The sequence below is a fragment of the Cyprinus carpio genome, chromosome B24 (assembly GCF_018340385.1).
Source record: "Cyprinus carpio isolate SPL01 chromosome B24, ASM1834038v1, whole genome shotgun sequence".
NCBI lineage: Eukaryota > Metazoa > Chordata > Actinopteri > Cypriniformes > Cyprinidae > Cyprinus > Cyprinus carpio.
In genome coordinates this window covers 13222322-13239559 of record NC_056620.1, presented here as the reverse complement: position 1 = coordinate 13239559, position 17238 = coordinate 13222322, and the positions used below count along the sequence as shown (strand labels likewise).

General features: G+C 35.6%; 3 protein-coding genes across 5 annotated transcripts in view; all 3 read left to right on the top strand.

The window, feature by feature from the left end:
- Positions 1 to 328: 328 nt before the first annotated feature.
- On the top strand, positions 329 to 6767 carry LOC109050256 (cryptochrome DASH). 2 transcript variants are annotated; one of them, XM_042752094.1, is made up of 14 exons: positions 329 to 671; positions 1709 to 1881; positions 1968 to 2061; positions 2176 to 2306; positions 2615 to 2763; positions 3005 to 3093; positions 3894 to 3967; positions 4056 to 4145; positions 4245 to 4324; positions 4727 to 4786; positions 4889 to 5046; positions 5138 to 5257; positions 6110 to 6291; positions 6379 to 6767. In XM_042752094.1, exons 1-14 carry the CDS (start codon positions 609 to 611, stop codon positions 6530 to 6532), a joined length of 1617 nt encoding a protein of 538 aa, XP_042608028.1. In that variant the 5' UTR covers positions 329 to 608; the 3' UTR covers positions 6533 to 6767. The 2 variants fall into 2 exon arrangements, with proteins under 2 accessions (XP_042608028.1, XP_042608029.1); XM_042752095.1 differs by having other exon boundaries at positions 339 to 671; positions 6110 to 6286.
- An 875-nt stretch (positions 6768 to 7642) lies between these two features.
- Positions 7643 to 12011, top strand: LOC109049860 (MYD88 innate immune signal transduction adaptor). Its single transcript, XM_019067529.2, has 5 exons — positions 7643 to 8187; positions 8671 to 8793; positions 8870 to 9050; positions 9452 to 9543; positions 10575 to 12011. The coding sequence occupies exons 1-5, from the start codon at positions 7884 to 7886 to the stop codon at positions 10727 to 10729; spliced, it is 855 nt and encodes a 284-aa protein (XP_018923074.1). The 5' UTR covers positions 7643 to 7883; the 3' UTR covers positions 10730 to 12011.
- An 897-nt stretch (positions 12012 to 12908) lies between these two features.
- Positions 12909 to 17238, top strand: part of oxsr1b (oxidative stress responsive kinase 1b) — a 47985-nt gene continuing 43655 nt past the window's right edge. The window contains exon 1 of one of the 2 annotated variants that reach the window (XM_042752377.1): positions 12909 to 13170. In XM_042752377.1, coding sequence (XP_042608311.1) covers positions 13092 to 13170 — 79 coding nt within the window. In that variant the 5' untranslated portion in view covers positions 12909 to 13091. The remainder of the gene's footprint in view (positions 13171 to 17238) is intronic. The other variant, XM_042752378.1, reaches the window with a different exon arrangement.

Sequence of the window (17238 nt, the reverse complement as noted above, 5' to 3'; positions counted from 1 at the left end):
ACATTATCTGTTGTTTTACTTTGAACCTAACTAACTTTATTGTACTTTTTCATATTAAATAATCGTTATTTGTTATAAGTGAGATAGTTGTTATATCGTGTAAAACGTTCCTGTTCATGTTTAACTGTAGCTTAGTCTAAATACATTTACGTCATTGTTTGAATAGTTCATTGACAGAGCAAGTTTAGTAAGAAGGGCACATGCGCTTTCAGACTGCATGTTTGGTAACCTCACCAGTGTTGCCAAGTCCGCGGTGTTCACGCGGAATTTGGCTACTTTAACACTTATTTCCGCGGGATGTTTTTCCATATCCGCGGGTTGAAGCGACTCCAATAACGTGATTTTTAGCCCCTGGACTTTTATTAGAGGAACCCCGCCGAAAAAACGTTGTTTTTACCCCACCGGAACGCGATTTTTACCGGGAGTCCCCTCTGAAAAGCAATTGGGCAAGTTTAGAGTTGCAATTGCGCGGGTTTTTCTGTGAAAACCTGGCAACCCTAAGTTACCTAAACATGCCCTGAGACGCTTCCAGTCTTCCACCGCTGGTTTGTCTGTCTGCTCAACGTAAACACGACCGCTTGAGACTTCTTAAAAGACCTATTTCCAGGATGTCCGCTTCTCGTACGGTCATATGTCTGCTGAGGAACGACCTGCGTCTGCATGATAACGAGGTAACGTTACTGTAAATGTCACAGGAACAAAGAAGCGTACAGTCTGTTTCTCAAGCAAAACACACTCGCTCCTAAATCAAAATGCTTAAACGTTATTACATGAAACGCTGCTCGAGATTTAACAAGTTGCAATGATTCTCTCACTAATAATATTTTTTAACCATAAAACAGAGCACTTGGGAAAAATAAAAGGAGTTCTATTAACCAGTTTGAGTTGCAAAACATTATGTCCATATGAAGCAAAATCTGGGTGGTTTGTCGGTAATCGTCACAAGGGGCGTGGCCACACGCTAGCGCTTGAATGGAGGACTTAATTTGCATATATATATATATCTCCCCGGTTTTACAGACAAGGCTTAAATTTAGCCCCAGACTAAAATGTTAGTTATTCTGAGCTGTTTCAACTGAAAGAAACTTGCACTGAACTTAAAATATATCAATGCCTTTGTTTTGTCTCAAGAGGGACACTAGTAATGTTTTTACTAAGTCACATTTATAAAAAATTACTTAAATGTCCAATTAACTATGGCCTTATCTTGGCTTAGTCTAAGCCCTGTCTGTGAAACCAGGCCATACTTTTTATATTTTACATTCAGCCTTATTTTTAATGCTGTCTTTAATTAATTATTATTATTATTATTATTTTTGTAATAATTTAATATATTTATATAGTATATCTCTCATTCTCTCTTTGGCAATAACATTTAAAACTAAGTAAATATAATAAATTATTACAAATACAAATTAATTAAGTGGAAAGCTTTAATACAACAATGGAAATTGCATTTCTTAAATATTAAATTATATCTAATATTTGAATTATATTTATTCAATGTAAAAGTACTTTTATGGCATGATTGTGTTTACATACAATATTATGTATGCATGTAGGTATATAACACATAGCAAACCTTTAATCTGTCAGTTAGTAAGTGAACTGGGCAAATGAACTGCAGTGCTTGCTTCGACAAGTTCAGCTTTGTTGGACCTATTAGACAAACATGACGAACCGGTTTTGTTTTACCTCATTCATCCAGGTGTTTCATTGGGCTCAAAGGAATGCCGATCACATAATCCCCCTCTACTGCTTCGACCCGCGGCATTACCAGGGCACCTATCACTTTAACTTTCCTAAGACTGGTCCATTCCGTTTACGTTTCCTCCTGGACAGTGTGAAAGACCTGAGGGCCACACTGAAGAAACGGGGCAGGTGGGAATTTCATTACACCCAGAATGTGTTTTCTGTCCACATACTGTTGTTATATGATTAATATGTATTTACACGCCTTTGTGCAGCACACTGTTGGTGAGACAAGGGAAGCCGGAGGATGTTGTTAGTGATTTGATTCAGCAGCTGGGTTCAGTCACAGCTGTGGCTTTTCACGAGGAGGTGCGTTTCAGAGCCATTAACAGCCATCACTGATCATACAGGCTCTGTGGTCACAAAGTCCTGAAAGCTGGGGACGTAAAGTGCAGTCTGACACTTTCTGTCTGTTTCCTGAAGGTGGCGTCAGAGGAAAAGTCAGTGGAGAAGAAGCTAAAGGACATCTGCTGCCAAAACAAAGTCAAAGTTCAGACTTTCTGGGGTTCCACACTTTACCACAGAGACGATCTGCCATTCAGTCACATTAGAGGGTAGGACCAGTGCTGCAGTGTTATTATACTATTATTTATATAATATTATAGTGTATTTGAATATTTTGAAATAGCATATTTTTTATATTGTCAGTTTTCATTTTAAGTTTTGATCATTTTTTTCAAGTTTATTAGTTTTTGTTTGTTTCTTTTTTAATATTTTGCAAGTCCACTGCTGCTGTAACTTCCTGTTTTTTTAGGATCTGATTAGTAATTGCAGTTTCAGTTTCAAATCAATGTGGGATCAGCACAATATTTGTGTGGCTGAATTTCCTGTTTATGCTTCTAATTTTTGCTGTTTTTGTCAGGTTACCTGATATTTACACCCAGTTTAGGAAAGTAGTTGAAGGACAGGGCAGAGTGCGACCTGTCCTTTCCACCCCGGAGCAGGTTAAATCTTTTCCCCTTGGACTGGAGGAGGGCACCATGCCGACATTTGAAGGCCTGGGACAGACAGGTACCTTGATTTACATAATTGTACTGTATTTAGAGTATCTCAAGATACAAAACACGACACAGTGAGTAAGATGGTGAAAAACTCCAGGCTGAATCAGTTACTCGTATTTCCTCTTTCTTAATATAGCAATATTACATGAACTGTGCTGAGATTTCCTCTCAGATGACTGTACAGTTCTCAGAGAAATATTTAGATAAGCAGTGAGGAATAATCATGATCTATTTCCTGTCTGTGGTTTCAGAGCCAGTGGAGGACTGCCGCTCGGCCTTCCCATGCCGCGGTGGAGAGACTGAGGCTCTTGCTAGGCTGAAACATTACTTTTGGGATACAGTGAGGCCTCTTCTTCCAGTTTTCTAAAAATGAGCCTTAAATTCAGATTTGTTTACTCAAAGTTTACTCACCCTCAGGACATCCAAGATGTAGATGAGTTTGTTTCTTCATCCAAAGAGATTTGGAGAGATTTAGCATTACATCATTTGCACACCAATAAATCCTCTGTAGTGAATGGGTGCCGTCAAAATGAGACTCCAAATGGCTGATAAAAACATCACAATAATCCACAAGTGTTCCACTCGACTCCAGTGTATCAATTAACATCTTGTGAAGCGAAAAGCTGTGTTTTGTGATAAACAAATCCATCATTAAGAAGTTTTCGTTGAACTTCAAACCGTCGCTTCTGGCTAAAATACGAGTCCTTGATCTATATATATATATATTTTTTTCAAGTTCATCTTGTCAGAATCAGGAGAGAAATATGCACAGATCAAACTCTGTTTACAAGCAAAAATAGGCCTCAGTTCTAAACAAGTACAAGTATGTTTGTGGATTTTGAAGTGAGAGGACAACAGGAGGTGAAGTGATGCTATGGATTATGGACTCATATTTTGGCTAGAAGCCAAACGACTGGATTCATGTGGATTATTGTGATGTTTTTATCAGCTGTTTGGACTCCCATTCTGACGGCACCCATTCACTGCAGAGGATCCACTGGTGAGTAGGTTATGTAATGTCCAGATCTGTTCTAATCTTGGATGACCAGAGGGTGAGTAAAATCAGCCAGTTTTATTTTTGGATGAACTACTCCTTTAATCAATGCGAGAGGGTTATTTAATGCTCTTGTTTTCTCACAGAATGCTGTTGCAACTTATAAGGAGACCCGGAATGGCATGCTCGGAGTTGACTATTCCACAAAATTTTCTCCATGGTGAGCCCTCAAAATGATGTTTTCATAATGTATGAGCAAAGCACAAACTAATTCTGAGCCGTCATTTGTTTTGATCCTCCTCCTTCAGGCTTGCGTTGGGCTGCATATCACCCAGGTACATCTATGAGCAGATTAAGAAGTATGAGGCCGAACGAACCGCCAACCAAAGCACATACTGGTGAGTAACATGTTAAGGAATATGTTTTCAAATAAAATTAACTTATGTCAGTGTTTTATATGCAGCATTTTATATGCACATGAAACGTTTCTTCACCAGGGTCATATTTGAACTTCTGTGGAGAGATTACTTCAAGTTTGTGGGTTTAAAATATGGAAACAGAGTATTTCATATGAATGGTAAGTCTGGATTATTTCTACACGATCCATCAGAAATCATTCTAATATGCTGATTTGGTGCTCACAAAATATTTCTTATTATGAATATTATCAATGTTGATTAATACTGTGCTGCTTTTTGTTGAAACTCTGATCATTTTATTATATAAAAACTATTATAAATGTCTTTACTATTAATTTAATGCATCCTTGCTGAATAAAAGTTATAATTTCTTGCAAATAAAAAAAATTCAAACTGTAGTGTATGTGGAGGGCAAAACATGTAAATTCACTGATTACTTATTTTCTTTACAAATTTCAGTCTTTATAATACAGTAAAACAGATTTAAAAGTGCTCAGTTAAATTCTAATATCAGCAAATGAAATGTTTAAATGATTGTTTCTTCCTTCATTTATCTGAAGGTCTGCAAGACAAGCATGTGTCCTGGAAGACAGATATGACATTGTTCAATGCATGGAAGGGTAATGTGACTTTTAGAATTTGCTAGTCTTTTTATCAATCAACCACATTTCAATCGATTTTTTTCTGAATTAAAAGTGAAATATTTTTGGCTTGCTGTTCAGAGGGGAGAACTGGGGTGCCGTTTGTAGATGCGAACATGAGGGAGCTTGCACTGACAGGATTCATGTCCAACAGAGGACGTCAAAATGTGGCCAGCTTTTTGACCAAAGACTTGGGCTTAGACTGGAGACTGGGCGCTGAGTGGTTTGAGTATTTACTGGTAGGAAACCTTTGCTATGTGTGATGGAGTGGGTTGATGCTCTCTGCTTTTTGCTGCAGTTTGATGCGCTATTGTCTTTCTTTGGTGTCAGGTGGACCATGACGTCTGCAGCAACTATGGAAACTGGCTCTATAGTGCTGGAATAGGAAATGACCCACGAGAAAACCGGAAGTTTAATATGATCAAACAAGGACTGGACTATGACAATAACGTAAGTTGTATCTTTATCATTTTGAAAAGTAATATTAGTTATTTGTATTCTTAAAACAAAAGGATAAACTTGGACTTTTATGACAACCTGCTCCAATAGCAATGCGTACAGTACTAAGGGGTAAGTTGTCACAATGGATCACGACATTAAATAATGCATGGAACACTTAAATTGGAAAAGCAACCCAAAATATCAAACCATTGTTTTAACCAACATAAATTGTAATAAATAAAACAAATTAAATAATTTAGCAGGTTAGTAATAATTAACAGGCTTTAGTAAAATAAATAAGTAAATAAATAAATTACAGTTTTAAAAGTGCTTAAACAGCTGCTTTTGGTTCCTAAGCTTATGTGAATCATATTCATAAAGGCACATCCTGGTATTTTCCACTTTTAAATACTCTTTATTGTTACTTAAGTGAGCAGGTTTTAAGTTGCCACAGTGGAACATGTCATTAAATAACCATAATTTAAACAGTAAAATAAAAAAATACAAAGAAATAACAAATCATAAAACACTAAAATTGAAAAGGGAGGCATAAACAAAAATGAAACCATTGTTTTAGGATGGTTAAAATAATCTAAATAAACAAATCAATCACCAACTCTTGAATATGGTAATATATCACCAAATTAAACGGATGTTTCAATAATTAAAATGACCATTAATAATAAATTAAAAGCTGCTTTTAGTGCCTAAACCTATGTGAATCATATTCGTAAAGGCATATCCTGGTGTTTTCCACTTTGCTCACACAAAGTGAAAGTGGAACAGGAAGTTACACATACTTCTGATGCGTCTGAGAGATTACTGCAGGATGATAAAGCATATTTTGTGATGTATCTGTGGGGGGACTATGTGCGACAGTGGGTTCCAGAGCTTCGAGGAATTAAAGGTGGGGATGTTCACACCCCCTGGACCCTCAGCAACTCTGCACTCTCGCACGCCCAGGTTTCGCTCAACGAAACATACCCTTCCCCTGTCATCACAGCGCCCGAGTGGAGTCGCTACATCAACAACAAATCTGTAAGGTTATTAGCAACTTAACGTTATTGAATATTAGGGACAAAGATGAGCTTGCTTTTAAACAAATTACACAATCTAATTTATCTTTTCAGTCGGGTCCACCAGCAAAAGGAAGGAAGGGCTCATCATACACACCAAGACAACACAAAGACAGAGGCACTGACTTCTACTTCTCCAAGAATAAGAGTCTCTGAGGAGGAGGTGTCGTGGAAAAGTGCTTTTTCTGCTGCTGGGCATCACAAATAGACGTGAGGCATCTGTTTAGGCCACGGGTTAAGCAGTGGAATGAGGAAGGGGAAATGAAAAATAGTGGGTTTTGTGTTGCCCTTTCTGAAACCGTTTTCACACAGGAACCGCAGCTCACATTCTGAAGACGTTTTTATTAACTGTAACTCTGATTTTCATGTATTTGTATATATTGTGTTGAATACAATATTGTATTTTTGGTGATCTTAATAAATCCTGGTGTAGTCAAGTATGATGAAAAGTTGTTTTTTTCTAAGGTTTTTATACTTAAAAATAAAAGGACTGGGATTTTATTTATTTAATTATATATATATATATATATATATATATATATATATATATATATATATATATATATATATATATATATATGTTATTATTATTTGTATTTTTTTTGTGAGTTTTCACTCGTCACATGAAAAGGTGATGATATGACGAAAAACTTTGAATAGTGCACACATAAGGAATATTTTCTTCATTTATTCAGAAAGAGGAAGTGAGAAGTGCCGTCTGTTTCAGTTTGGTTTTAAAAAGTGAGGGAAAACGCTGTAAAAGACAGCTGTGTGCTGAGAACGCTGTCATTACTAGTACAAACAAATGGTAAAAAAAAAGCAAAAAACAACCTTTTTACCCCCTCAAACTTTAATGCATATTTATGAGACGTAAATATCAAGGACTTTTCTTGGGGTTACCCCATCTGATCATTTTAAAAATAAGTCAAAATACATGTATCTCGTCAATAAAATTGCTTCCTGTTTGTTGGTCAGACCAGTGACTTTTGGTGGACAAGGTGTTAATATTTTATATAAAAATAATTGCTTCAGTATAAATTAAACTGAAGGCTGATACTGCTGTAAACATAATTAGAGAAATATTGTATAATATTCTACACACTGAACCAAAACGCTTCTGTAAAAGAGACCATTTTGAACATGTTTCCTCCAAAGTCAACTTAATCCTAGTGTAATCGCAGCGGAAATTGCCCTTATTTGGTGTTGCTCGCTGTGCTTTGGAAGCAGATCTGAGATCAGTGTTTGATTAATTTCTCCAGGACGCACAGAGTCTTAACACCGGTCCAGAAACAGTCGATCCCATATGATCGTGTATTTCGTCATTTCTCTGACCCACGTTTTTTGCGAACATTTCCTCAATCTTCATGTAGTTGTTTATTGTACTGTACTGCGTACTAGCATGCTACAGCTCGTGATTTTTTTAATTTATTTTTTTATTTCCTTCAGTTTATCGCTAGCGTCGGAAAATGACATCTTAAAATATTTAACTTTTGTCTCTTCACGAGTTAAACGCGGAGATTAATAACTTTAGTTTTTATAATTCAGATTTTGCCACAAATATGGCATCAAAATCAAGTATAGACTATGAAGCGATTCCAATAACAGCTTTAAACTGTAGTTTTCGAAAGAAACTGGGGCTGTATTTGAATCCAACAAACGCAGTGGCAGCAGACTGGAGGACAGTCGCCGAAATGATGGACTTCACCTACCTGGAGATCAAAAACTTCGAGAACAGAGAGTATCCCTTTGAAAAGGTGTTAAAGGAGTGGGAAACTCGTCCAGAGGCAACAGTAGAAAATTTGCTGTCGATTTTAAAAAAAGCTGAAAGGAAAGATGTTATATCTGACCTCAAAGATATGATAGGTATGTCAACAAGATTTTATATTATACTATATGTGATAAATGAATACTAAAAACATATATTAATGTTTTATTAATATACTTTAGATAATTAAAATGAATTAATTTAAATGCTATATAGTCACATTATTATCAATATTAGTATTGTTTTTCATGTCAGCTAAAAAATATCAACTTAAAAAGAGGAAAGGACAATTTAACAGAAAGGAAAATAACAGAACAGAACAATAATAGATAATAGAATGTATAATAGAAATAACAGAACAGAATTAAGTGTTTTATTTAACAGAGTCACCCACACGTATGATTGCAATTCTTGTCCACTCACTTAAACAAAAGTTGTCTGTTTATTGAAATTAAACTTTATCCTTAAAAAAGAAGGGGAAAAAAAATCTCCAAAGAGCATGATTGAGAAAAGAATGACTAATTCTGAGGAAATAAAAACACAAATGAAATGGCTCTCATTATTTTGGTGTATGTGCACAGATGATGACTGCAGGAAGTATTTGGAAAGACAACAGCGGAAGCCTGTCCAGGTTCCAGTGGTGGACAGCTGTGGGCCGCGCACACAGGAGCGAGAAGGCATCACACTGTATGATGATCCACAAGGTGAGTTGGCCCTGTTCGGTCTGAATGCACTGTGGAGTAGCAGATGACCAAACTAATCACTGTCTGCACTGGACAGGACTGACACCGGAGACCTTTGATGCTTTCATCTGCTATTGTAAGAGTGACTTCCAGTTTGTGCATGAGATGATCAAAGAGTTGGAACAGACTAAATACAACCTGAAGCTGTGTGTCTTTGACCGAGACGTCCTTCCTGGCACGTGCGTGTGGACCATCGCCAGTGAGCTCATAGAGAAAAGGCAAGTTGGTTTAGGGTTATTTATCATCCAATGCTCACTTAAAGTTAATCTTTAAAAAATATAATGATAATAATTTAAAAACACATTTTGGTTGTAATATTTAGCAAATATAAAAATGAATATCTGTTCTTTATCGTGTACATACTGTTGCTGTGGTGTCATTTCTTTGATTTTTAATTTGTTTAAACAAAGTAGTCTATAACAGTAATATCAGCCATTTATTGTGTGTCAGTCATAAAATAATTATTTTAAAAATCTGCTTTTGGTATTTTTTATATCTGTGCATTCCTAGTTATTATTATTAATATATGCATTTTATACATTTATAAATTCTTTATGAATTGTTTCAAATCTTTAAGTGTTTGTGGTCAGTTGCAATCTTTTTTTTTTTTGCCCTTTAGGTGCAAGAGGATGGTGGTAGTCATTTCTGATGACTATCTGGACAGTGATGCATGTGACTTTCAGACCAAGTTCGCACTCAGCCTTTGCCCAGGTACAACATTTTTCTTAACACTTATTTGAGTTGCATTGCCATTTTTATTACTAGCTTATTAGGGCCAAAGCACTGTTCGAGGGCCCTATTGATTTTTGTCAACTTAACATGCTTAAACCAGAAATTTGAAACCAAAAGCCAAGTCAATTTTATACATTGTTCCAAAGCAGCTTTACATAAAATCATGTTAAAATTTATAATATGTTTATGCCTAAAGGTGCAATCACATTAGCAAAACTTTATAAGCTAAAAAGATCCATTGTCTATTGTCAATAGTGTAGCTATGTATAAAGCAAAACTCACACAACAGACACTTTCAAGCCAAGTTCACATGACCAACTAAACAAACAAAATCTGTAACTTTTTCACCCTTACATGAAACTCCCAGTCAAGCAGAATCCTTTTGGAATGACTGCACTTTCATAGTTAGGCAAAAATATAGTTTATATTTTACTATGATGTAAACCATCCAAAAAAATATATATATTTTTTTAGTGAGTATACTGTATGGGTTGAAACTTGAAAATGCTTATATATCCAATCTTAATATACAGAGGTGTGCGATAATACTGTATAGTTTACTTTTGGTGACGGTTAAACAGTTAAGCAATTAAGAATTGCTATATAGTATATATCTGCATTGAACAATTATATTGTTTTTTCCATGGTAAGGCAATACATTTTCAAGTGATTTAGAGCAAACTTGAGCTGTATGTTTGGTCATGCAGGCTGATCACAGTGACATTACTATTGTGGGTAACTGTCATAGTGCCACCTGGCAGCAGGAAGTCTGTCTCTTGCAACGGTTTTGAAATAGTCCTCCTAAATGTACCTGCTTAAAAGCACATCCATTGTTTTCTTAAAGATTGCTTGGAGCTATATTTCAGTCATTGAACTCTCCAGTTGTGATATAGCCTATCTGTGCTAAACTGTGCTAAAGTATGCATTTCATGTCATTAAAACTAAAGGATAATGCAGCTATAAAAGCAACGCAGAAACTCTGTAATTTTTGACTTTTGTCTCTGCTGCAGGAACTCACTCTAAATGTCTAATCCCTGTTGTCTACAAAACCATGGAGAAGCCTTTTCCCAGCATTCTCCGTTTTCTGACCATCTGTGATTACACCAGACCCTCCACACAGGTCTGGTTCTGGACCCGGCTGGCCAAGGCGCTTTCTCTGCCCTGATCTTTTCTATAGACACTGTTACAGGTTTACTGTGCAGTTATCACTGGGTAAAGCTATTCTCTGGAGGATGAAGGGAAAATACCTCGAGTGATCTTTGCTTGCTTGGGAGAGTTTCTCAGACTCAGTAGTGAGTCCAGCTCATGAACATTTCAAGAAAGGTACTTTTTGTGGTAATTACGACAGATACGTCTGCCTTAATCAGAAGCTTGCTCAGTTTCCAAAGCAAATCCCTACAAACGGTTGTTCATTTAGTTTCTTGTCTTGTTCGCATTGTGCAGAAGTGTGTTTATTTTGGTGTTTTTGTATGTGAAATCTGAAATTGCATCAGCTATTTCATTTTATCTCTGATTTGCTATCGCTAAGCTTTTTGAAGTGATGTATGTAGTAGTATGGGCTCTTAAGAAACACTTTTGCTCTGATGTTTTAATATGTCTTTCATACTGGAAGTGTTTTGTGATATAAAATATATTTGTGTATGTTATGTTTGAACATTGTGTTACTCAACATTTTTAGGTAGCAGCGTAATAGAGATTTACAGATCTTTATCTTGGCCACACTGTTGTGGTTGGTTAACCATGTTTTTACATCTTCAGTACCTTAATCTTTCTTTGACGGTACATGATCATCAGCTGTTAGATCAGACTTTGTTTTATATGAAAACAACAGAACTTTTATATTGCGTTCACATGTTTTACAGCATTGTACATACAGATATACTGGCTGCTATACATATAGTATTAATGATTACTCAAAAACGTATTCATATCTCATTTTGTGTATTAAGAGCAGGTTGCCACGTTTACCACACTTCCTGTTAGTGGACACTTTCTACTGAAGCAGGGAAAAATTATTTTGAAAAAAAGAAAAAAAAAAAGCCTTGTGAAGCTCATTAGAAAAACAAACCAGTCGTAACCTCTGCTGCAAACCTTGCAGATTTTAAGATAGAAGTGTGTACAGTATGTGTGTGTGTGTGTGTGTGAGAGACAGTTACAAGATTTACAGCATACATTATATGCTTTTTTCTCAAACATGTTTGGTTATTGATTGTACAGACTGTGGGGTTGATACTATGAATAGAGTGACTTCTGAGTTGCTACTGAACCAATGACAGTGAAGCACAGTATTTATAATGTCTCAATTTTTTTAATCAAATAATAAAATTCAGTTTAGTTTTTGTCATGTCCCTGGGTGCAGTGCACATCTATCATGGACTTTATTAAAGTATTCTTGAGAATATTGTTGCAGTTGATCCTCATTAAATAGAATTTTCCCGCGTTTTCAATTTTACTTTCCATTCTACTCTTCTGTAATATCCCTTTAACTCAAGGCAGTTGCCTGATGACATCATCCTCCAGGAAGTGACCTGCATTAGTATACGGTCTCCGTGGGTTTATTGGGTTGTTTCACATTCTATAATGAATGTACAGAAATATTATGAAAATATCAAAGGATAGTTAAAAAATGTGTTTAATGTGTTAAGTGTTTTCAGGTCGACACCATGAAACTCTAATTATGAGTAGCGCTGTATTTCCATAATGTCATGCACTCTGTGAATTTAACCGGTAAAAGAAGAAAATATTAAATTCTTAGGCTTGACTTGTAAAAGTCCTCTACCGTTTAGGAATACTTTTTGAAGAATGGTCAATGTACTGTTCATGCCACGAGATGGCAGTATAATAAGCCGTAACAATAAGGCCACTGGCCACAATGCATTTTCAAAATAAAATAAAATAAACGTTTGTTTGGACTATGGGTGTTTTGTTGATTTTTATTGAGTTATTGAAATGTTTGTTGAGTGAGTGTATGTGTGTTTTTTATTTATATATGTTGGTTGTTTTTTTTTCTTAGCCTTTCGATTTATTTTTTCATATATAATTTTCTACTAAATAAATCGTATTACCACATTTATTGTTAATATTGCAAAATCATATGACTAAATATCACAAATTTATTAGAGTAATATTAACTAGTAACTATGATATTTCGGCGGAATCCACGGTTACAAAGCTAGAGCTAGATGAGGGTAATTACCACTGATCTATAATATAGAACATAATATAATATAACTAATTTATAATATAAAATAATATAATATAGTCATTATATATAGATCAGTGGTAATTCCACACTCAAGATGGCCGACTGGCGCGTCCGTCATGTGAAGGAATGTGGTGGGCGGGGCTACTGGCGCTAGTGGCAAAGTTTGGGAATGACAGAAAGACTGTTGAAGATAATCGCGGAGAGGAGCTGGAATGCTACTGCTTTGCGGATTACAGTAACAGTTACACGTTGTTTTCTATAAGCACCCAACTCTAGTGCTTGGATTCGGCAGGGTCTAAATAAAGGTACGCAATCCTGAGACATGTCGGAGGACCAGAGCTCCCAACCCTCCCAACCCTGGTCCATCAACAAGGATGACTACGAGCTGCAGGAGGTGATCGGTGAGTGTGTACCTTCGATCAGAGCTGGTGAATACATGGCATCGAGTGCCTGTACACACAAGTTGCATTTTGCTGCAAACGCTACGTAAAAATCATTGGGCTTGTTGTTGTTCAGGGCAACGTTAGGTTGCTGGCGGTTCTGTAAGTATGAAGATTTAAATGATGTTACCGGGATCTGGGTTTTTAAACAATTTGGCAGTTGTTAAGAACACGTGACATTGGATTTAAACGCTCATGAAGTCTGAAAAGCTAGTGAGTTAAATAGGAGTCTGCAAAAGACTCAAACCTCCACTTCAGTTGTCAAGCCTGTCACGTATGCCAACTTCAAATTCAACTGTCTCTCTCTCTCTCTCTCTCTCTCTCTCTCTCTCTCTCTCTCTCTCTCTCTCTCTCTCTCTCTCTCTCTCTCTCTCTCTCTCTCTCTCTCACACACACACACACACACACACACACACACACACACACACACACACACTCTCTCTCTCACTCTCTCTTTAACTGTTTCACCACTTTACTGAAATTCTGAATTTGTCGAGGAAGTTTATTGGCGCTCACGTAAATAGCCAGTGGGCATATAGTTTTCATTTCAGTATTCGTCATATAGTTTCATGTATAGTTTGCATTTCAGACTGCCACAACACAGCGAAATTATTCTGCACGCGACAACGCCTCATTCCGCTGATAAGCCTGAGCACGTGCAGTAACGCGCCTTCAGTAATGACGGCTTTGTCTTTTGCTTCTTTAATATTCTTAATATCTGACATTTGTATGTGTATACTTATACTGTTATACTTAATGTTGTCACATTTTCCTGGTTAAATATAACATAAAAAAGAGAACAAATATAATTCTATTTTTTACTTTATTCATACTTTATACTTTATTATTTTTTATTTTATTTAATATTTTTAATACTAGACCTAATTATACATGTCGTCATAGATATTTTTATGCATTTTTATAGTTATTCCAAAATAATAACTAAAGGCAGTAACAATTTGAACAATATTTTGGAAACAATTTACATTAGGTTTCATTAGTTAACATGAATTAAGAATAAACAATAGCCTACTTCTATAGCATTTATTAATCTTAGTTAATATTAATTTCAACATTTACTAATTCACTATTAAAATCAAAAGTTTTGTTTGTAAAATATAACTGTGAGTGTGTGTGTATTAATATATTAGGCTACAAATGTTAATATTATTAAATATTATACATGGACATAAACCATGTATAATATAAACCATATAATGCAGGTACCGCCCACTTTTGCTGCTGGTTAAAACACTGCTTACGACTAATGCTCAGCGTTATTTTACATAGGACTGTTAAAACATTTCGTAGAGTGAGCATAGTCTGCTTAATTTAGAACCGAGTCAAATGTCTGTCCGGTGAGAACCCCCTTTACATTTTGGGTCTCAAAAACCCTCAGAGTAGGACACATCCTGTCATAAACCAGGCTTCAGTTGTCACGTGCACGCACAGACGCTTTACGAACCTCTGTAACATTCCATTCATACGGGTCTGACTGTACATTATAAACACATACTGGCCTGTGCACATATTTAACTTTTTAAAAATGTATTTAGTTTGCGATAAAAAATTGCGATTGCGATTTTGTATGTGTGTCAAAAGTTTTGAATACTACGATGAATTTGTAATGTTTTTTGAAAGAAACATCTATAATAAGTCAGGATGCATTTGTTTGATCAAAAATACTGTAAAACTGTATTGTTGTGAAATATTATTACAATTTCAAATAACAATTTTTTTATTGTAATATATTTTAAAAGTAAAAAGTTTTTAGTCTCATTACTTCAGTCTTCAGTGTCAAATGATTCTTCAGAAACCATTCTAATATGCTGACTTGATGCTAAGTTATTATCATAAATTATTATAGCCTGCAAATATTAATATTGACTTGTGCAGTGTTAAAATGTTACAACAAATAGAAAACAGTTATTTTATATTTTAATAATATTTCAAAATAATACTGTTTTTAATTTGTTAAGTAGACTTAATTGCAGCATTGTGACGCATGAGACTTATGGTGCGTTCAAGTCTTCTCGTATCGATCGTATTTACGAGTTGAATGCACATGAACGCCACCACAATATCGTAAATACCAGTGGGGAGCTCGGGATTTTCTTTAAGCCCCGATCTGTACGAGTTGGGGGCGTGTCAGTGAATAACATGGCGGAATCAATGGATGCAAGGTCTGTAGTTGACGGTACATTTTAATTGAATTTCAATGTTTACTAGTCTATAAACTGTCATTTATCATGATCATCATTAATCTTGTTATAAGCAGCAAGTAAATGAATTACAACTAAAAATCCTAACATTTGTGCACCTTTAGACGAGAAATGGTTTGATTCGCAACATTGCACATGGCTTTAACATTTTTTTTATCTCTCCGTTTAGCATTTTTCTATAAGCAGAGTTATTAAACCTTGCTGTAATTTCTTGCTATTCATTAAAAGAAGGTACAGCGCCATCTTGTTCCGACGAAACTGACTTGAACGCACCTCACGTCGTCAGCACGAGTTCCTCCTCGTACGTACGAAATTCCCAGGAGGACTTGAACGCACCATTATTTTTCTTAAAAAAAAAAACCTAAATCAGTGTTGATTATTGAACCTAAAATGTTGACCAGTAGTGTATATGCATACAAACGTCTAGTATTAAACACATAGCTCATGCCATTCATTACCTGTAATTAACCCCCCCCCCCACCCCATAGATAGTGTTTTTGGTGGCAATTAAGTATGATCATTTTATTCCAGCTAGAAAAAAAACTCTTTGTAGACTAGTGGTTAAAGGTTTATTCTGAGGACTGAAAAGCTAAAGAAGGGATGCACTGAAAAGATATTAAACTCAAGGTTTCTCCAGAGGGAGTTTTCTGCAATAATAAAAGCACCATATGTGCCATAAAGACTTGGTTATATGCTGTAATTCTTTTTGATGATCCATGACTCTGTCCAGAGAGTGAGTTTTACAGCTAGGCAGTATAACAGCACTCTACAGAGGTTCTCCAAATCTGCTTTCTAGGCATGATCTACTCCCGTGTGTAACTCTCTTCGTTCTCTGAATGTTTTATTGACTGTATTGTTTTGGTTACTGGTTGTTTTAATCTTGTTACATCGCAGGGTTTTAGCATGAGATTACCTCTATACGCAGTCACTGGAGTGCTGGAGGGGTTATCTGATACCTGACATATATCTTTCCAGGGCTTTAGACCCCAAAGGGAGGTTTTCCACACAGCTTTTTACAAGATCCATGTTTTGACAAGGTTTTTACTAGTTTTCAAAGCTGTAAAGTAACTCATAATACAGTCCAAACATTTACCACTTTAGTATACAAGTATTAAATTAGTGTAATTAAATGATGTTAATATGCTGCTATAGTTTCATGTTTTCAAAATGCAGCATAAATAAGGTTATTGCTCTTTTTAAACAAATTAGTAAAATTATGATTTTGGCAATTGCTTGCCTTTCTTCGGAAATAGTTCTTTTAAAATGTTTTCAAAATTTGTCATGTTAATAATTTGTCAGATTTGCCAGCCTAAAAAAAAAAGATATAAGTATAAAATGTAAATACGTAATGTCATTTGTTTAATAAATTTAATAAAATTTAATGTCAGTTAATGGAAATGGAAAAAAAGCAATGCTTATATGTGAAGTTAATATAATATTTATATTATAATAATTTTGTGAAACATTTTGACTGATGTGACTGAACATAAGATGGAATAATATTACACTTGTCAACATTTGAAGTGGATCAAAACCTTTCATCAAGGTTGTCCTAAAACCTAAAACCAAGATGCATTCTTGTCTTAGGACTTTGAACTTGTTTGATCTACTTCAAATGTTGACTGCTATACTTGATAATGACCCCAATTTGCAACAAATAGAAGTGTTTTTAACTCTTTTAACTATTGCGCAGTAAGGCCTAGCCTGTGTCTAACGGTGTGCGTGCGTGCGTGAATGCATGCATGTGTGTGTGAGAGAGAGAGAGAAACAGAGACTGGTCAAACCTGTCTGTGGTGCCTCTTCTTTT